At 41.6% G+C, this 22,464-nt stretch overlaps 1 protein-coding gene across 1 annotated transcript; it reads left to right on the top strand.

Moving 5' to 3' along the window:
• Positions 1–1,255: 1,255 nt before the first annotated feature.
• On the top strand, positions 1,256–16,774 carry LOC124014497 (oligosaccharyltransferase complex subunit ostc-like). Its single transcript, XM_046329572.1, has 4 exons — positions 1,256–1,635; positions 9,848–9,941; positions 10,097–10,294; positions 16,467–16,774. The coding sequence occupies exons 1-4, from the start codon at positions 1,497–1,499 to the stop codon at positions 16,483–16,485; spliced, it is 450 nt and encodes a 149-aa protein (XP_046185528.1). The 5' UTR covers positions 1,256–1,496; the 3' UTR covers positions 16,486–16,774.
• Positions 16,775–22,464: the final 5,690 nt, after the last annotated feature.

Here is a 22,464-nt window from a genome sequence, read left to right as displayed (position 1 = left end):
GTGAGCCAACTGGTAAATGCAGAGGGTCTTTTACTCAGTTATAAAGAATTCTTATCACTTTACAAGGTCCCTGTAACACCTAAAGATTTTGCAATTGTTTTAGATGCCATTCCCTCAGGTGTTGCTATGTTTTTCAGGGACGTGTCAAGACCTGACCCTCAGAGCTTACCTTCTATTGAGATTTGTTTCTCTTTTGGTCCATTCAACAACAGAGCGATACGATCCTTGTTTCAGCAGGATGTTGTATCTATACCTTATGTCATGCCTTATTGGAATGGATTTATTGATAATATCTGTTGGAAAATAGTTTGGATGTTGCCACACACATACCTACTTGTGAACAAAATTAAGGAAGTTTCCTTTAAAATTATTCATAAATATTATCCTGCCAACCACTATATGAAGAAGTTTAAGGAAAACATCAACTCAAATTGCTCCTTTTGTAATGACCACCCAGAAACAGTGTTGCATCTTTTTTGGCATTGTATGCATGTAAGAAAACTGTGGCAAGACATCAGTAGGTTTATAATTGAACACATTTATGAAGATTTTACACTATTGTGGAGAGATGTACTGTTTGGATTCTTTATGTACAACAGAAATAAGCTGAAACATTTTTACGTAATTAATTTCATTATTCTTTTGGCCAAATTTCATATACACAAATGTAAATTTACAAACAGAAAACCACATTTTCGTACCCTACAAATTGCAATTGAACTGTATTTTAAGACGGTTAAATGCTCTACTAACAAAAAAGCTGTTAGAATTGTAAGTATATGCATGTCCCTTAAGGTCCTTGTGTAATTGTAATGTGATATTGTACCCCCTAGCTCGATTGTCCATTGTTTTGTCATCTATGTATGCTTGTGTTCCCTCGTGTGCTTTGTGTATTGATTTGTTGTTAATTAAAAAATATAAAAAATAAAAAAGGTTGGGGAAAAATATATATGTATATATTTTAAGATAAATACAATGGTGGCCGTGGTGCAACTTGGAAATAGCACAGGGACTGGGAGACTAGTCAGGGCCGAAGGAAAGATGAACGGAGCTAAATACAGAGAGATCATTGATAAAAACCTGCTCCCCAGAGAGGCCAAAAAACCGCAACCAATATATTTTCAATCGCAACATCGTTCTGAAAGTAAACTGCGAGGTTGCAACCTGGAAACACTGATGGGGGTAGATAGAACAAAAGGGTTTGCGCTATAACCGTTGATTGTCGCACAACATCTACGTCACCGCGAAGGTCTTACCAGATAAATGACCCATTTCAAAGTAAAATAGATCTTTAGTCACCCTTTGTCAGTATTCGGGTACAGTGATTTTGGATATGACATTTTTCGATTCATGAAATCCATTTTCTAATTCAAATAATGGCACTGGCTTATTAAGTGTTTATCAACGCACTCGATTTTCGGTACTTCCTGGACACGTCGACGTTACGGACAGAAACCAGAGATCTGTTTACCGAAAGAGTACATTCGTTTTGAATTATGGAGAGGTTATACGGTATACCTTTCGCAGTGTTGGAATGTCCAAATATAAAACTCAAAAAGCCGTCATGGTTGCACATGCCCTCTGCTATGACAGTCTATGCGATCGTTATTGTATCGTACTTTCTCATTACTGGAGGTAAGTTATCGAACACTGCTGCTAGCTGTAACAGATCATGGTTAATACAGCCCCAAACATGCTTTGCTTTGGCTGTAACGTTATAAACCAAGTTACGTCCATCTAACTAGCTATGTGTTAAAAACGATATTCAACAATCACAAGTATTGTATGCAGTTAGCGATAGCTGGGATACTCAACTAGTCTTAGTCGACTCAACGATTTACGATGGAGTTGAGTGGTGACTAGTGTGGCTGGACTGGCACCCCGTCACACAAAATTTCGTTGTTTTATATGTATAAATGTGTGTAATTGTGGGATATTCTTAGGGTGCTGAAATCCAGTATATGTTATGTGTGATGTCAGCTCCAGTGTGCCCACATCAATCATTGCTAAACTCTATCTTAAATCGTGGAGTTGAGTTTAACTACTTAACTCCAGGATTTGTAATTTATGCAAAATTATTTAGTTAACATACACATTGAGGAAAAACCAGTACATGCAGTCAGACCAATACAATCGGCTACTCGGTGTTGCAAAAATGAAGGGATTTCATAAGAACACATAATTAACATTTACAAACCAGTTTTGTGCCAACCATCAACCAAATCTGCTTTTTCCAAGCACACCGATGTTTGTGCAATAATGTTGAACTTTTTTTTGATGTAGCTAGCGAACTAGTTTTTTTTAAGTAACTTTAGTTAAACAAAGGGTAGCTTTACTGTGTGTCTATTAAGTAATTGGTAGCTTGGTAATTTCGAGTCTTATTAATCAGGCAGTAATACACACTTAATTGGTATAAACAATAAAACCAATACCTGCAAAATCATGTAAATGTTCCTTACAAGCTAGAATGTTAAATGCAATTACATTTTAACATACTATACCTGTTTATTTGTGCGGTTCGTCCTTCAGCTGCTAGAAATGAGACAATATCTACAAGGAAGTATTGTTTACTCAACTTTTTGCGAGCCGATAAGTACAGTGCATTCGAAAAGTATTCAGACCCTTTGACATTTTCCACATTTTGGTTACGTTGCAGCCCTATTCTAAAATGGATTAAATTCCCCCCCCCCCCCTCAATCTACACACAATACGCCATAAAGACAAAGCAAACATTACATAAAATAATAATTGTAACCAATGTAAATGTAATATTTCCTTTTATTTATGTGTGTATTTGTGTATATGTATGTATATGTGTGTGTGTGTATATATATATGTATATGTATGGATTTTTTATTAATTATTTGCAAATTATGGTGGAAAATAAACTTTTGTTATTGACCAAATACTTATCTCAATAATTTGTTATATACCCTTTGTTGGCAATGACAGAGGTCAAACGTTTTCTGTAAGTCTTCACAAGGTTTTCACACACTGTTGCTGGTATTTTGGCCCATTCCTCCATGCAGATCTCCTCTAGAGCAGTGATGTTTTGGGGTTGTTGCTGGGCAACACGGACTTTCAACTCCCTGCAAAGATTTTCTATGGGGTTGAGATCTGGAGACTGGCTAGGCCACTCCAGGACCTTGAAATGCTTCCACTCCTTCGTTTCCCCGGGCGGTGTTTTTGGGATCATTGTCATGCTGAAAGACCCAGCCACGTTTCATCTTCAATGCCCTTGCTGATGGAAGGAGGTTTTCACTCAAAATCTCACTACATGGCCCCATTCATTCTTTCCTTTACACGGATCAGTCGTCCTGGTCCCTTTGCAGAAAAACAGCCCCAAAGTATGATGTTTCCACCCCCATGCTTCACAGTAGGTATGGTGTTCTTTGGATGCAACTCAGCGTTCTTTGTCCTCCAAACACGACGAGTTGAGTTTTTACCAAGAAGTTATATTTTGGTTTCATCTGACCATATGACATTCTCCCAATCTTCTTCTGGATCATCCAAATGCTCTCTAGCAAAACTTCAGACGTGCCTGGACATGTACTGGCTTAAGCAGGGGGACACGTCTGGCACTGCATGATTTGAGTCCCTGGCGGCGTAGTGTGTTACTGATGGTAGGCTTTGTTACTTTGGTCCTAGCTCTCTGCAGGTCATTCACTAGGTCCCACCGTGTGGTTCTGGGATTTTTGCTCACTGTTCTTGTGATCATTTTGACCCCACGGGGTGAGATCTTGCATGGAGCCCCAGATCGAGGGAGATTATCAGTGGTCTTGTATGTCTTCCATTTCCTAATAATTGCTCCCACAGTTGATTTCTTCAAACCAAGTTGCTTACCTATTGCAGATTCAGCCTTCCCAGCCTGGTGCAGGTCTACAATTTTGTTTCTGGTGTCATTTGACAGCTCTTTGGTCTTGGCCATAGTGGAGTTTGGAGTGTGACTGTTTGAGGATGTGGACAGGTGTCTTTTTTACTGATAACAAGTTCAAACAGGTGCCATTAATACAGGTAACGAGTGGAGGACAGAGGAGCCTCTTAAAGAAGAAATTACAGGTCTGTGAGAGCCAGAAATCTTGCTTGTTTGTAGGTGACCAAATACTTATTTTCCACCATAATTTGCAAATAAATTCATTAAACATCTTACAATGTGATTTTCTTGATTTTTCTAATTTTGTCTGTCATAGTTGAAGTGTGCCTATGATGAAAATTACAGGCCTCATCTTTTTAAGTGGGAGAACTTGCACAATTGGTGGCTGACTAAGTACTTTTTTCCCCCACTGTACGTACGTACGTACGTACATACATAAGTATTCAGGCCCTTTACTCAGTACTTTGTTGAAGCACCTTTTGGAAGCGATTACATCTTCGAGTTCTCTTGGGTATGATGCTACAAGCTTGTCACCTTTATTTGGGGAGTTTCTCCCATTTATCTCTGCAGACCCTCTCAAGCTCTCAGGTTGGATGGGGAGCGTCACTGTATAGCAATTTTCAGGTCTATCCAGAGATGTTCGATCAGGTTCAGGTCTGGGCTTTGGCTGGGCCACTCAAGGACATTCATAGAATTGTCCTGAAGGCATTCCTGCGTTGTCCTGGCTGTGTGCTTCGGTTCGTTGTCCTGTTGGATGGTGAACCTTCGCCCCAGTCTAAGGTCCTGACCGCTATGGAGCAGGCTTTCATCAAGGATCTCTGTACTTTGCTCCGTTCATCTTTCCCTCGATCTTGACTAGTCTCTGCCGCTGAAAAACATCCCCACAGCATGATGCTGCCACCACCGTGCTTCACCGTAGGGATGGTGGCAGGTTTCCTCCAGATGTGACGCTTGGCATTCAGGCCAAAGAGTTCAATCAGGGTTTTATCAGACCATATAATCTTGTTTCTCATTGTTTGAGACTCTTTAGGTACCTTTTGGCAAACTCCATGCCGGCGGTCATGTGCCTTTTACTCTGGAGTGGCATTTGTCTGGTCACTACCATAAAGGCCTGATTGCTGGAGTGCTGCAGAGATGGTTGTCCTTCTGGAAGGTTGTCGAATCTCCACAGAGAAACTCTGGAGCAACTGCTAGTGACCATCAGGTTCTTGGTCACGTCCCTGACCAAGGCCCTTCTCCCCGATTGCTCATTTCGGCTGGGCGGCCACCTCTTGGTGGTTCCAAACTTCTTCCATTTTAAGAATGATGGATGCCACTATGTTCTTGGGGACCTTCAATGCTGCAGAAATGTTTTGGTACCCTTTCCCACATGTATGCCTCAACAAAATACTGTCTCGGAGCTCTACGGACAATTCCTTCGACCCCATGGCTCGGTTTTTGCTCTGACATGCACTGTCAACTGTGGGACCTTGTATAGAAAGGCCTTTCCAAATTAACCTCTTGCTCCTACCCGACACGCAGGCGTCCCATCTAGACATCTGGAAATGCAAATGCGCTACGCTAAATGCTAATAGCACTCGTTAAAACTCAAAACGTTCATTAAAATACACATGCAGGGTACTGAATTAAAGCTACAATCATTGTGAATCGAGGCAACAAGTCAGATTTTTAAAATGCTTTTCGGCAAAAGCATGAGAAGCTATTATCTGATAGCATGTAACACCCCAAAAGACCCGCAGGGGACGTAAACAAAATAATTAGCATAGTCGGCGCTACACAAACCGCACAAATAAAATATAAAACATTAATTACCTTTGACCATCTTCTTTGTTGGCACTGGGTCTTTTTTTCGATTAAATCGGTCCATATATAGCCTAGATATCGATCTATGAAGACTGTGTGATCAACAAAAAAATAGTGTTTTATAACGTAACGTCATTTTTTTAAATTAAAAAAGTCGACGATAAACTTTCACAAAACACTTTGAAATACTTTTGTAATGCAACTTTAGGTATTAGTAAACGTTAATAAGCGATCAAATTGATCACGAGGCAACGTATATTCTATAGCTGTACGTCTGGAAATAATGTCCGGGTAAATCTCAACCAAAATATCCGGTCGGAGACCGGAAGAACTGCGCTGCCTCGTGTCTGTTTGACCAAGAAACAAATCGTAGGCAAATGACAAGACTGTTGACATCGTGTGGAAGCTGTAGGTATTGCCACCTCGGCCCCATTTAATGTGGTTCACGTTTAACAATGGGTTGAAGTGGCGCATGGATATATTTTCCCATTTTCAGTGATCAGATTTTCCTGCACTTTTAGATGAAACGCAAGTTCTGTTATAGTCACAGCCGTTATTTAACCAGTTTTATAAACGTCTGAGTGTTTTCTATCCACACATACTAATCATATGCATATACTATATATATATATATTTTTTTTACTATATTCCTGGCATGAGTAGCAGGGCGCTGAAATGTTGCGCGATTTTTTTGAACAGAATGTTCGAAAAAGTAGGGGGTAGGAGTAACAGGTTAAGTCCAATCAATTGAATTTACCACACGTGGACTCCAAGTTGTAGAAACCTCTCAAGGATGATCATTGAAAACCGGATGCACCTGAGCTCAATTTCGAGTCTCATAGTAAAGGGTCTGAATACTTATTTACATAAGGTAAAAAAATAAAATAAAAAATTATGTTTTCGCTTTGTCATTGTCGGGTATCGAGGGGTCTGATTACTTTCCGAATGCACTGTACATGATTTGGTTCAGCACAGAGTTAAAATACGTTTTATATTGGATATTCAGTTCTCCTCAATTTTGCCATAACAATGAACATTGTATATTCTGAATCAGATGAGGGACAACAATCCACACCTAGCTATGTTTTTTGTTGTTGTATAAATTAAGAAATCACTCAACGTGTGGATTGTTCTCCCTCGTTCAGAATATACTATGTTCAAAGCCATGGCATGCTTGGTTCAATAGCTACACTGAGCAAACATATAAACGCAACATATACAGTGTTAATCCCATGTTTCATGAGCCGAAATAAAACATCCCAGAAATTTTCCATATGCACAAAAAGCTTAATTTTCTTGACTTATTTGGGACAAATTTGCATGCATCCCTGTTAGTGAGCATTTCTCCTTTGCCAAGACAATCCATCCAACTGACAGGTGTGGCTTATCAAGAAGCTGATTAACCTGTCTAGGAGGAACCCCTCGTCAACAGCCAATGAAATTGCAGGGCGCCAATTACAAATCAACAGAAATCTCAAAAATCGAATTTCTCAAACATACAAGCATTAAGCACCATTTTAAAGATACAAATCTCGTTAATCCAGCCACAGTGTCTGATTTCAAAAATTCTTTACAGCGAAAGCTCCACAAATGATTATGGTAGGTCACCACCAACTCACAGAAAAACCCAGCCATTTTTCCAGCCAAAGAGAGGAGTCACAAAAAGCACCAATGGAGATAAAATTAATCACTAACCTTTGATATTCTTCATCAGATGACACTCATAGGACTTCATGTTACACAATACATGTATGTTTTGTTCGATAAGGTTCATATTTAAATCCAAAAATCTTATTTTACATTGGCGTGTTACGTTCAGTAGTTCCAAAACATGCAGTGATATTGCAGAGAGGCACATGAATTCACAGAAATACTCATTATAAATGTCGCTGAAAATATAATTGTTAGACATGGAAATATAGATACACTTCTTTTCTTAGGGCGTTTGGTAAACAAATCCAAATGCGCGATCTGGTCCATTCGGACGAATGGTTCAAAAAGTTATATTACAGGTCGAAGAAAATTGTCAAACTAAGTATAGAATCAATATTTAGGATGTTTTTATCATAAATGTTCTATAATGTTCCAACCAGAGAATTCCATTGTCTGTAGAAAAGAAATGGAACGAGAGAGAACTCTCAAGTGAAAGCGCGTGACTTAGAACGAGGCTGTAGGCAGACCCCTTAGTCAAACATCTCCCATCCGAACCCCCCTTTCACATGAGAAGCCTGAAACAATGTTCTAAAGACGGCGGACATCTAGTGGAAGCCTTAGGAAGTGCGACATAACCAATATCCCACTGCCTATTCAATAGGGGGGAGTTAAAATACTACAAACCTCAGACTTCCCACTTCCTGTTTGGATTTTTTTCTCATGTTTTTGCCTGCCATATGAGTTCTGTTATACTCAGACATCATTCAAACAGTTTTAGAAACTTTGGAGTGTTTTCTATCCAATACTACTAATAATATGCATATATTGGCATCTGGGACTGAGTAGGAGGCAGTTCACTCTGGGCACGCTATTCATCCAAAAGTGAAAATGCTGGCCCCTATCCCAAAGAAGTTAAACAGCATGATTATTACACAGGTGCACCTTGTGCTGGGGACAAAAGGCCACTCTAAAATGTGCAGTTTAGTCACACAACACAATGCTACAGATGTCTCAAGTTGAGGGAGTGTGCAAATGGCATGCGAACTGTAGGAATGTCCACCAGAGCTGTTGCCAGAGAATTTAATGTTAATTTCTTTACCATAAGCCGCCTCCAAAGCTGTATTAGAGAATTTGGCAGTACGTCCAATCGTCCTCACAACCGCAGACCACATGTATGGCGTTGTGTGGGCGAGCGGTTTGCTGATGGCAACATTGTGAACAGAGTGCCCAATGGTGGCGGTGGGGTTATGGTATGGTCAGTTATAAGCAACACACAACGAACACAATTGCATTTTAGTGATGGCAATTTGAATGCACAGAGATACTGTGACGGGATTTCGAGGCCCACTTTCGCGCCATTTGTCCTCCATCACCTCATGTTTCAGCATGATAATGCACGGCCCCATGTCGCAAGGATCTGAACACAATTCCTGGAAGCAGAAAATGTCCTAGTTCTTCCATAGCCCATTGAACATGTTTGGGATGCTCTTGATTGATTTAGCTAAATATGCAGGTTTAAAAATATATACTTCTGTGTATTGATTTTAAGAAAGGCATTGATGTTTATGGTTAGGTACACATTGGAGCAATGACAGTCCTTTTTCACGAATACGCACCGCATCGATTATATGCAACACAGGACACGCTAGATAAACTAGTAATATCATCAACCATGTGTAGTTAACTAGTGATTATGATTGAATGATTGTTTTTTATAAGATAAGTTTAATGCTAGCTAGCAACTTACCTTGCCATACTGCATTTGCGTAACAGGCAGGCTCCTCGTGGAGTGCAATGTAATCAGGTGGTTAGAGAGTTTGACTAGCTAACTGTAAGGTTGCAAGATTGAATCCCCGGGCTGACAAGGTAAAAATCTGTCATTTTGCCCCTGAACAAGGCAATTAACCCACCGTTCCTAGGCCATCATTGAAAATAAGAATGTTCTTAACTGACTTGCCTAGTTAAATAAAGGTGTAAAATCGGTGTCCAGAAATACCGATTTCCGATTTGTTATGAAAACTTTAAATCGTCTATTCCGATTAATTAACCGGTTGACCTCTATACCTAACTATATAACTACAGGCACTCTTAAAAAGTCAGGTAAACAATACTGTGGATAATTTGTGTCATTTTGAGCAGCTGAAGGAGTTAACTTCAAATGTAATTTTATTCAACATACTGGCTTGTAATTAACATTTTACAAGATTTTGCAAGAATTCATTTCAGGCTGTATATACCAATTGTGTATTACAGCCTGATTAATTACACTAGGTAATGTTAAACTATATTCTAAGAGTAGCTTCCCCCACACTGTGGCTAATTGAGTCATTTATTAGGCTATTTGTATAGGCTACTTGAAGAAAGCCAGCTCAGATGGTCTGGGCTAGCATTGCACCTTCTTTTGCCCTCGCACATCACGTTTACCATGCCAATGCATAGCTAACTATTGATTTTCTATCTAGTTACTTTAGCTAAATATTTCAAAGGGCTTTCATCGTGTCTCTCTCCCATCTGCAGGCATCATCTACGATGTCATTGTGGAACCACCTAGTGTGGGTTCAATGACTGATGAACATGGGCACCAGCGGCCTGTTGCGTTTTTGGCATACAGGTAAGTACGCTGCCCCTTTGCCAGTGTATGCTGTTCCTGCATTGTCAATGCTTGGGGCCATCATTTACCCCATTTATCATAATTATCTGCATTGTATTGCCAAATATGTAAAGGGGGTAGTCATGAACACTTTATTTGTTCTCTTTCACATGAAGAGTGAATGGCCAGTACATCATGGAAGGGTTGGCCTCCAGTTTCCTCTTCACTATGGGAGGCTTGGGCTTCATAATCCTGGATCGCTCCAATGCCCCAAACATCCCTAAACTCAACCGCTTCCTCCTGCTCTTCATTGGTTTTGTAAGCGTCCTGCTCAGCTTCTTCATGGCCAGGGTGTTCATGAGAATGAAACTGCCGTAAGTAATGTCTTGTGAAGATTTATTAGGATACCTCCAAACCAAAACACATGCAACTAATGTCTGTGGGGTGAGGAGAAATTAGCTATTTTCTGATGGACAGCACAACACAAACCAAGGCTCTTCCCCAACACACTGCTCCCATTGAAAACCATTAAGTTGCTGCGTTTTCTAAACATTTGTTTGTCTAGTTTGAAGATGACCTAATCGTCACAACGCAAGCAACACTCTTGATAGGATGGTTGAGATGGATGTTTGGGTGTTGCACAACCGCTCAAAAGATGTACAGTGGGGCAAAAAAGTATTTAGTCAGCCACCAATTGTGCAAGTTCTCCCACTTAAGATGAGAGAGGCCTGTAATTTTCATCATAGGTACACTTCAACTATGAAAGACAAAATGAAATTATGGTGGAAAATAAGTATTTGGTCAATAACAAAAGTTTATCTCAATACTTTTGTTATATACCCTTTGTTGGCAATGACAGAGGTCAAACGTTTTCTGTAAGTCTTCACAAGGTTTTCACACACACTTGCTGGTATTTTGGCCATTCCTCCATGCAGATCTCCTCTAGAGCAGTGATGTTTTGGGGCTGTTGTTGGGCAACACGGACTTTCAACTCCCTCCAAAGATTTTCTATGGGGTTGAGATCTGGAGACTGGCTAGGCCACTCCAGGACCTTGAAATGCTTCTTACGAATCCACTCCTTCGTTTCCCGGGCGGTGTGTTTGGGATCATTGTCATGCTGAAAGACCCAGCCACTTCAATGCCCTTGCTGATGGAAGGAGGTTTTCACTCAAAATCTCACAATACATGGCCCCATTCATTCTTTCCTTTACACGGATCAGTCGTCCTGGTCCCTTTGCAGAAAAACAGCCCCAAAGCATGATGTTTCCACCCCCATGCTTCACAGTAGGTATGGTGTTCTTTGGATGCAACAAGCATTCTTTGTCCTCCAAACACGACAAGTTGAGTTTTTACCAAAAAGTTATGTTTTGGTTTCATCTGACCATATGACATTCTCCCAATCTTCTTCTGGATCATCCAAATGCTCTCTAGCAAACTTCAGACGGGCCTGGACATGTACTGGCTTAAGCAGGGGGACACGTCTGGCACTGCAGGATTTATGTGACTGATGCTAGGCTTTGTTACTTTGGTCCCAGCTCTCTGCAGGTCATTCACTAGGTCCCCCGTGTGGTTCTGGGATTTTTGCTCACCGTTCTTGTCATCATTTTGACCCCACGGGGTGAGATCTTGCATGGAGCCCCAGATCGAGGGAGATTATCAGTGGTCTTGTATGTCTTCCATTTCCTAATAATTGCTCCCACAGTTGATTTCTTCAAACCAAGCTGCTTACCTATTGCAGATTCAGTCTTCCCAGCCTGGTGCAGGTCTACAATTTTGTTTCTGGTGTCCTTTGACAGCTCTTTGGTCTTGGCCATAGTGGAGTTTGGAGTGTGACTGTTTGAGTTTGTGGACTGGCTTCTTTTATACTGATAACAAGTTCAAACGGGTGCCATTAATGCAGGTAACGGGTGGAGGACAGAGGAGCCTCTTAAAAGAAGAAGTTACAGGTCTGTGAGAGCCATACTGACTCTTAGCTTGTTTGATTGCCTTGCGGAGGGAATAGCTACACTGTATTCGGTCATGTTTCCGGTCACCTTGCCCTGGTTAAAAGCAGTGGTTCGCGCTTTCAGTTTTGCGCGAATGCTGCCATCAATCCACGGTTTCTGGTTTGGGAATGTTTTAATAGTTGCTGTGGGTACGACATCACCGATGCACTTCCTAATGAACTCGCTCACGGAATCAGCGTATTCGTCAATGTTATTACTGGACGCAATGCGGAACATATCCCAGTCCACGTGATAGAAGCAGTCTTGGAATCAGATTGGTCGGACCAACGTTGAACAGGCCTGAGCCCGGGAGCTTCTTGTTTTAGTTTCTGTCTGTAGGCTGGAAGCAACAAAATTGAGTCGTGGTCAGCTTTTCCGAAAGGAGGGCGGGGGAGGGCCTTATATGCACCGCGGAAGTTAGAATAGCAATGATCCAGGGTTTTACCAGCCCTGGTTGCACAATCGATATGCTGATAGAATTTAGGGAGTCTTGTTTACAGATTAGCTTGGTTAAAATCCCCAGCTACAATGAATGCAGCCTCAGGATATGTGGTTTCCAGTTTACATAGAGTCAAAGTTAGTTCAGGGCCATCTGTGTCTGCTTGGGGGGGAATATATACGGCTGTGATTATAATCGGAGAGAATTCCCTTGGTGGATAATGTGGTCAACATTTGATTATGAGTAATTCTAAGTCAGGTGAACAGAAGGACTTGAGTTCCTGTATGTTGTTATGATCACATCACGTCTCGTTAATCACAAGGCATACCCCCCCCCCCCCGCCCTTCTTCTTACCAGAAAGATGCTTGTTTCTGTCGGCGCGATGCGTGAAGAAACCAGCTGGCTGCACCGACTCCGATAGCGTCTCTCGAGTGAGCCATGTTTGCGTGAAGCAAAGAACGTTAGTCTCTGATGTCTCTCTGGAGTGCTACCCTTGCTCGGCTTTCATCAACCTTGTTGTCAAGAGACTGGACATTGGCGGGTAGTATGCTAGGGAGTGGTGCCCGTCTCCGGAGCCTGACCAGAAGACCGCTTCGTTTGGTCACCTCCCTGACCAAGGCCCTTCTCCCCGAATTGCTTAGTTTGGCTGGGCGGTCAGCTCTAGGAAGAGTCTCGGTGGTTCCAAACTTCTTTGATTTAAGAATGGAGGCCACTGTGTTCTTGAGGACCTTCAATGCTGAGGAAATGTTTTGGTAACCTTCCCCAGATCTGTGCCTCGACACGTTCCTGTCTCGGAGCTCTACGGACAATTCCTTCGACCTCATTGCTTGGTTTTTGCTCTGACATGCACTAAAAACTGTGGGACCTTATATTGATAGGTGTGTGCCTTTCCAAATCATGTCTAATCAATTGAATTTACCAAAGGTGGACTCTAATGAAGTTGTAGAAACAAGGATGATCAGTTGAAACGAGATGAACCTGAGCTAAATTTGGAGTCTTATTGCAAAGGGTCTGAATACTTACGTAAATAAGGCATTTCTGTTTGGGGTATTGTGTATACCGTAATTTCCGGACTATAAGCCGCTACTTTATTCCCACGCTTTGAACCTCGCAGTTTATACAATGACGCGGCTAATTTATGGATTTTTCCCGCTTTCACAGGATTCATGCCGCCAAAAAGCTGTGCACCATCACATGGTCAAACTTCCCATCATTCTGATTACGGTAGTAATTTTGTCACCCTCATCATAGCAAAGACACGGAGAAATGCATATGATGCAGCTTTCAAGTTGAAGGCGATCGATCTGGCTGTTGGAAAAGGAAATAGAGCTGCTGCACGGGAGCTTGGCCTTAATGAGTCGATGATAAGACGTTGGAAAGCAGCGTGAGGAACTGACTCAGTGAAAAAAGACAACCGCTTTCAGAGGGAAGAAAAGCAGATGGCCCAAAGTATTTGCAGCCACTCGACATCAGTGGAAGTCGTGCATTTAAGGTGGTGCTCCTTGTTCAATGGGAGACATGGATGACAAGTGGGGAGAAATCCTTCACTAAAACGGGCCGCATGCGAAGAGCAACTTATGGTCAGGTCTGCCAGTGGGTCCTGACAGCGTGGAGCATTGTCGAAAAATCCACTATCATCAAATGGTTTCGAAAGGCTGGACTGCTGCGTGTTGAAGGGGCAGCATGAGCTCAGCGGGGTATTTGCCTCCGGATGAAAGTGACGAGAACGACAATGAAAACGATCCAACATCGGATGAAGCAATTCTGAGGCTATTCAACTCCGACACAGAAGGAGATGGTTTCAGTGCACAGGAGGAGGAAGATAAGTGACCAATGACTTTCTTGGTAGGCCACTGTTTAATTTTTGTTACAAGCCGTGTTTCGTTTAAAGGCTGTGTAAAGTTCATTTGTTTCAATGTACCGGTAGGCACCTGCGGCTTATAGACATGTGCGGCTTATTTATGTACAAAATACATCTTTTTTTTAATAATTCAGTGGGTGCGGTTTATATTCAGGTACGCTTAATAGTCCAGCAATTACGGTAGGTATATTTTTTTATATATATTTTTTTAAACAATTTAATCCAGTTTAGAATAAGGCTGTAACAAAATGTGACAAACGGACTGATAGTTATACACAAAGCAATAATTTTACTTCTTGTTTTTTCTCTATTGCCATTGTCTTGGCTGGAAGAAGATTTAGTGAATTGGGAGGTGCAGAGTAAGAATACAGTAGGGGGAGTGCAAGTGATTCTCAAATGTAATGTTGTATGCGTTCTCAACACTCGTCCTCGCTAGAACGTCTTCGGGGAATGCACTCGGCGCATGAGTGTGGAGCACAGTAGTATGCATATAGAGTAACACCCACTGTTTTTGACTCTATGATAATGTTGGCAAAACACTATGGATGTATCTCCAAATGGCACCCTGTTCCCTATATAGTACACTACTATTAACCGGGGCCCATACTTTCCTGGTAAAACTAGTGCACTATATATGGATGTTTTTTAAATGTTTTAATTTATCCTTTATATAACTAGGCAAGTCCGTTAAGAACAAATTCTTATTTACAATGACGGCCTAGGAACACTGGGTTAACTGCCTTGTTCAGGGGCGGAACGACAGATTTTTACCTTGTCAGCTCAGGGATTTGATCTAGCAACCTTTCGGTTACTGGCCCAACGCTCTAACCACTAGGAAACCTTACGCCCCAATAGGGTGTACAAAACCTAAGACTATCAAATATCGAAGGAAACTAAATATAGGCCTATCCCATTGGGCACCGACGTCAAGTCAACATCCATTCCACGTTGGTTCAACGTAATTTTGTGTGTGCCCAGTGGGATATCTAAAAACCTGTATTTTGAGTGGAACATCCCTTGTCAAGGCACAGTAGTGTTGTCATCAAAATTAGAGCTGTTGCATTAGCAGAATGTGATGCTCATATTTCAAATTATGTGATATAATTGGAATGGAAAAGGCACAATTCTCGCTCACCATCAAACTCATTATTTTATTTAAACAACTATTAAAAGCTTGACATTTCAGCCTTCATCAGAACAATGACAGAGGGAATAGACAAGTACATGTAGGGATGGGGGGGAGACAATTAGGGAGAACTCTATTCAGCTGGCAGTGCCAATGAGAGGTGTGGCAGTCAATTCAAGTAGGTCCGCAGGGTAAGAGGTACTGTGGTCAAAAGCAAAATACAGACTAGAAAACAATAATGCAATGGAAAATGCTATGCAATCAAATTACAACTGCAAAAGATAGTGAAGATGTAAAATCATTGCATTGTTCAGGAACACATATTTTCCATGAAGTATTTGTTCCAAAAGAAATGTCCTTGAAGGCAGATAAAGCACATATGCGTTTTATAATAAGATCAAACACTTTTGCATGTGAACTGGGAATCCTAAGTCATTACTCCACATGCTTGACATGCATCACTTTGTTTTGAGCCGACTTCGCTTTCAGCTTTGAACTGGACACCTGGCTCAAACCCAGGAGGTGTTTTTCATCTGGTTCAAACCCCTTATGACCTGTGAATTTGGCCAGCTTAATCAATGTTCTTATTAAGGCCATTGATAAATGCTGAAACATTAAGCTTTTACTCGTTGTTCAAATAAAATTTGTGTTTAATGGTGAGTGAGCATTTCCCCTTTTCAACTCACGTTGGTTAAGCGCCCGCCACTTCCACGTTGATTAAGCGCCCTCCACGATTCATCACTCAATGGTGATCTTAGGCTTGTGTGCTGCTGCTCAGCCACTTCACAATAACAGCACTTAAAGCTCTATCAAGGCAGAAATCTGAAGAACTGACTATGACGGTACCACGTTAAGTCACTGAGCTCTTCAGTAAGGCCATTCTCTTACCAAAGTTTGTCTGAAGATTGCTTGGCTGTGTGCTCAATTTTATACACCTGTCAGCAACAGGTATGGCTGAAGGGGTGTCAACATACTTTTGTATATATAGTGTGTATATCAATCAGTTATTTACCTGAACTGCTGCCAAATATTTAAAGTTTTGTCATTGAGGATCCTTCTGTTTGTTCATTTTGACCGCACGTGTTGAAAGCCTACTCTAATCTGTCTCTACCTTTCCTTTTATATTTCCCTGCAGTGGGTACCTAATGGGTTAAAGATGGACACAACATATTCCAAAGATGAAGAAAGAAGTGCAAAGACATGTATAATTTGCACAATCACTGATTATGTAATAATGCTTCAATTGATTTAAGCCAGCCTAAACATTCAACACAAATTTAAATTGCAAATTTAGAATTGACAGTAACATCCTTCCCGAGCAATACGTCTTTTACCATGTTTGAGTGATGTATTAAAGGCCAGTGCTGTCAAAAATGAGATTTCCTGTGTTTTATATATTTCCCGAGGTTTTAATAATAAATAAATATAATGTGAAAATGATAATTGGTGGGATTGAGTTTTTGCCTGCCTGGTGACATTACCAGGCGGTATGATAATACAAGCTTTCCCAAACTCGGTCTTGGGGCCCCCCCAGGTACACATTTAGTGTTTTGCTTTCGCACTGCACAGCTGATTCAAATAATCAAAGTTTGATGATCAGGAAGTCATTTGCATCAGCTGATTAGTGCTAGGGCAAAAACCAAAACGTGCACCCGGGACAGAGTTTGGGAAACACTGAGTTAATAGACCAATAGCATAGCTATTGAAAGCAGCAGCTCTAGCCTTTAGCTCAGTGAGGTTGTGGCCTGTAATCCATGGCTTCTGGTTGGGGTATGTACGTACGGTCACTGTGGGGACGATGTCATCGATGCACTTATTGATGAAGCCAATTTTTATTTTTCCTTTTATTTACAGTATATCACAAGTGAGTACACCCCTCACATTTTTGTAAATATGAGTATATCTTTTCATGTGACAACACTGAAGAAATGACACTTTGCTACAATGTAAAGTAGTGAGTGTACAGCTTGTATAACAGTGTAAATTAGCTGTCCCCTCAAAATAACTCAACACACAGCTCCGTGATGTGCCCTCTAGTGTACAGATTAAGTGGCATATAGAAAGACAGACAAACTACAGCTCACATAAATAGGCCAAAATTGATATTTTGGCAATGATATCAATAGCAATCATTTAAAGCTAAGATCTGCAATTGGCATAACGGCGACACTGACTGCCCCCAGGTGCATTTGTTATTGTTTTTCTTTTGCAGAAATGAGCATCCAGCATTGTGGTAAAATGCATCTTAATTTGTATCAGCATCTTTCTGTTCAGAGGTTTAAAAACATCCATAATGCAACCATTCACATCAATGCAACAGATGGTTATTTGATTATTTTATAAATTATTACCAAAGATGATACAATTTGTGGTAGTATTAAATTCAAACTGAATTCATCCTAGTGAAACAGCCTGAATTATGTTTGGATCACAGGGTAGCAGTGAATGTTGAAGTAAGTATATAGAGAAGATTAACTTTGGCTGGATGTCCAAAAAGTAGTGCTCTTTCCCTCTCACCGCTCAAATTGAGAGCAGCGCACAGGACCAGCAACAGATCTGTTTAGAAGTTGTCACTAATAGAAACGGTTTACCCTACCCAAAATTTTGTCAGCCAGTCAATTCTGTGAACAAACGCAATGTGTAGTAATAAAAAACGTCAGTTGGAGTTACATTTACCACTTTCTTTTCTTATCACAGAAGAAAATACGTCTGCTAAATGACTTAAATGTAAATGTAAATATGTAAACAACACACAAAGATGTTCTCCGCCTCTTTGATGATATGCCCATCGAAAAGGTCTGTATTTTGAGCGCAAGTACTTAAGCATGAACAACTCACATCCAATGTGCGATCTCACTCAGGTTTAACCTCATTCCCAATTAACTCTTGGCAGAGGTGTATGATGTATTTTGTACAAGGATAATCAGTGTCACCTAACTGGTAACTTCGCAAATCGCAAATGACCTTTGACTGTGATGCTTCATAGAAACCTCCAAATAGTTAAGTAAATAATGTTTGTACTGTCAGGAGTCGATATTCAGTATATGTTTGACCAAATAAGGGCGAGAAAGAGGCAACACCCAATATGACCAGTCAGCATTGACCTCAGCAGAATTGTCAAAAGGTGCTGATCCCATCACAGCTACATCTGACTGAACCTGTTTCACTTTGTTTAATGTTTCACTATGCTTTCTTTCAGGTTTCTTGGTGCACGTCATTGTTGTATGGTGGTATAATACATTTTCTATTGTAGATATGTAGGGATGTAAAAATGTTATGTGATTACTGTTTTATCTTTTGTTTGTGTGATTTAAGGGCCTTACTTTCAATTCAACAGCAGCTAATTGGGATCCCTAATAAATTAAAATTAAGTTTCTACCCCATTAAAAATTAGTAACTTATATCGGCAACTCTTATTACCAGTCTGGTAACAGTGCTTGAACATGTGGGCATGCCCACTTGCCTCATCCATTTATTCCCATTGTAAGTTGTTATGGTTTGCATTGCAAATGAGGGTATAAACTGGGACAAGCAGAGTTAGTAGACCTTTATGTAGTAAAATAAATGTTAAATAAAACCAACACTTAACAGCACATTACTCAACACTAGTGAGACTCATGTCGCCTATGGTAGGCCTACAGTAAATCTACAAATATTTTTTAAATCTCTACATGTACAGTGGCTTTCGAAGGTATTCACCCCCTTGGCATTCTATTTTGTTGCCTTACAACCTGGAATGAAAATAGATTTTTGGGGGGTTGGTATCATTTAATTTACACAACATGCCTACCACTTTAAAGATGCAAAATATTTTTTATTGTGAAACAAACAAGAAATAAGAGAAGAAAAACAGAACTTGAGCGTGCATAACTATTCACCCCCCAAGGTCAATACTTTGTAGAGCCACCTTTTTGCAGCAATTTCAGCTGCAAGTCTCTTTGGGTATGTCTCTATAAGCTTGGCAAATCTAGCCACTGGGATTTTTGCCCATTCTTTAAGGCAAAACTTCTCCAGCTCCTTCAAGTTGGATCGGTTCCGCTGGTATACAGCAATCTTTGACAATACTTCCGGTGCTGACAGAGATGGCCACCTCGCTTCGCGTTCCTAGGAAACTATGCAGTTTTTGTTTTTTTAATGTGTTATTTCTTACATTGGTACCCCAGGTCATCTTAGGTCTCATTACATACAGTCGAGAAGAACTACTGAATATAAGAGCAGCGTCAACTCCCCATCAGTACGACCAAGAATAATACTTTCGCGAAGCGGATCCTGTGTTCTGCCTTTCACCCAACCGTATATATTCCCCCCCAAGCAGACACGTTGATGGCTCTGAACAAACTTTATTTGACTCTTTGCAAACTGGAATCCATATATCCGGAGGCTGCATTCATTGTAGCTGGGGATTTTAACAAGGCTAATCTGAAAACAAGACTCCCTAAATTTTATCAGCATATCGATTGCGCAACCAGGGCTGGAAAAACCTTGGATCATTGCTATTCCAACTTCCACGACGCATATAAGGCCCTGCCCCGCTCTCCTTTCGGAAAAGCTGACCACGACTCCATTTTGTTGATCCCTGCCTACAGACAGAAACTAAAACAAGAAGCTCCCGTGCTGAGGTCTGTTCAACGCTGGTCCGACCAATCTGATTGCACACTCCAAGACTGCTTCCATCACGTGGACTGAGATATGTTCCGTATTGCATCAGACAACAACATTGACGAATACGCTGATTCGGTGAGCGAGTTCATTAGAACGTGCATTGAAGATGTCGTTCCCATAGCAACGATTAAAATATTCCCAAACCAGAAACCGTGGATTGATGGCAGCATTCGCGTGAAACTGAAAGCGCGAACCACTGCTTTTAATCAGGGCAAGGTGACTGGAAACATGACCGAATACAAACAGTGTAACTATTCCCTCCGCAAGGCAATCAAACAAGCTAAGCGTCAGTATAGAGATAAAGTAGAATCTCAATTCAACGGCTCAGACACAAGAGGTATGTGGCAGGGTCTACAGTCAATCACGGATTACAAAAAGAAAACCAGCCCCGTCACGGACCAGGATGTCTTGCTCCCAGGCAGACTAAATCACTTTTTTTGCCCGCTTTGAGGACAATACAGTGCCACTGACATGGCCCGCAACTAAAACATGCGGACTCTCCTTCACTGCAGCCGACGTGAGGAAAACGTTTAAACGTGTCAACCCTCGCAAGGCTGCAGGCCCAGACGGCATCCCCAGCCGCGCCCTCAGAGCATGCGCAGACCAGCTTGCTGGTGTGTTTACGGACATATTCAATCAATCCCTATCCCAGTCTGTTGTTCCCACATGCTTCAAGAGGGCCACCATTGTGCCTGTTCCCAAGAAAGCTAAGGTAACTGAGCTAAACGACTACCGCCCCGTAGCACTCACTTCCGTCATCATGATGAAGTGCTTTGAGAGACTAGTCAAGGACCATATCACCTCCACCCTACCTGACACCCTAGACCCACTCCAATTTGCTTACCGCCCAAATAGGTCCACAGACGATGCAATCTCAACCACACTGCACACTGCCCTAACCCATCTGGACAAGAGGAATACCTATGTGAGAATGCTGTTCATCGACTACAGCTCGGCATTTAACACCATAGTGCCCTCCAAGCTCGTCATCAAGATCGAGACCCTGGGTCTCGACCCCGCCCCGTGCAACTGGGTACTGGACTTCCTGATGGGCCGCCCCCAGGTGGTGAGGGTAGGCAACAACATCTCCACCCCGCTGATCCTCAACACTGGGGCCCCACAAGGGTGCGTTCTGAGCCCTCTCCTATACTCCCTGTTCACCCACGGCTGCGTGGCCACGCACGCCTCCAACTCAATCATCAAGTTTGTGGACGACACAACAGTGGTAGGCTTGATTACCAACAACGACGAGACTGCCTACAGGGAGGAGATGAGGGCCCTCGGAGTGTGGTGTCAGGAAAATAACCTCACACTCAACGTCAACAAAACTAAGGAGATGATTGTGGACTTCAGGAAACAGCAGAGGGAACACCCCCCTATCCACATCGATTGAACAGTAGTGGAGAGGGTAGTAAGTTTTAAGTTCCTCGGCATACACATCACAGACAAACTGAATTGGTCCACCACACAGACAGCATCGTGAAGAAGGCGCAGCAGCGCCTCTTCAACCTTAGGAGGCTGAAGAAATTTGGCTTGTCACCAAAAGCACTCAAACTTCTACAGATGCACAATCGAGAGCATCCTGTCGGGCTGTATCACCGCCTGGTACGGCAGCTGCTCCGCCCACAACCGTAAGGCTCTCCAGAGGGTAGTGAGGTCTGCACAACGCATCACCGGGGGCAAACTACCTGCCCTCCAGGACACCTACACCACCCAATGTCACAGGAAGGCCATAAAGATCATCAAGGACAACAACCACCCGAGCCACTGCCTGTTCACCCCGCTATCATCCAGAAGGCGAGGTCAGTACAGGTGCATCAAAGCTGGGACCGAGAGACTGAAAAACAGCTTCTATCTCAAGGCCATCAGACTGTTAAACAGCCACCACTAACATTGAGTGGCTGCTGCCAACACACTGACTCAACTCCAGCCACTTTAATAATGGGAATTGATGGGAAATGATGTAAAATATATCACTAGCCACTTTAAACAATGCTACCTAATATAATGTTTACATACCATACATTATTCATCTCATATGTATACGTATATACTGTACTCTATATCATCTACTGCATCCGTATGTAATACATATATCACTAGCCACTTTAACTATGCCACTTTATTTACATACTCATCTCATATGTATATACTGCACTCAATACCATCTACTGTATCTTGCCTATGCCGCTCTGTACCATCACTCATTCATATATCTTTATGTACATATTCTTTATCCCCTTACACTTGTGTCTATAAGGTAGTAGTTTTGGAATTGTTAGCTAGATTACTTGTTGGTTATTACTGCATTGTCGGAACTAGAAGCACAAGCATTTCGCTACACTCGCACTAACATCTGCTAACCATGTGTATGTGACAAATAAAATTTGATTCGATTTGAAATCATACCACAGATTCTCAATTGGATTGAGATCTGGGCTTTGACTAGGCCATTCCAAGACATTTAAATG

The sequence above is a fragment of the Oncorhynchus gorbuscha genome, linkage group LG25 (genome assembly GCF_021184085.1).
Source record: "Oncorhynchus gorbuscha isolate QuinsamMale2020 ecotype Even-year linkage group LG25, OgorEven_v1.0, whole genome shotgun sequence".
Lineage (NCBI taxonomy): Eukaryota > Metazoa > Chordata > Actinopteri > Salmoniformes > Salmonidae > Oncorhynchus > Oncorhynchus gorbuscha.
This window is presented reverse-complemented; position numbering and strand designations above follow the sequence as displayed.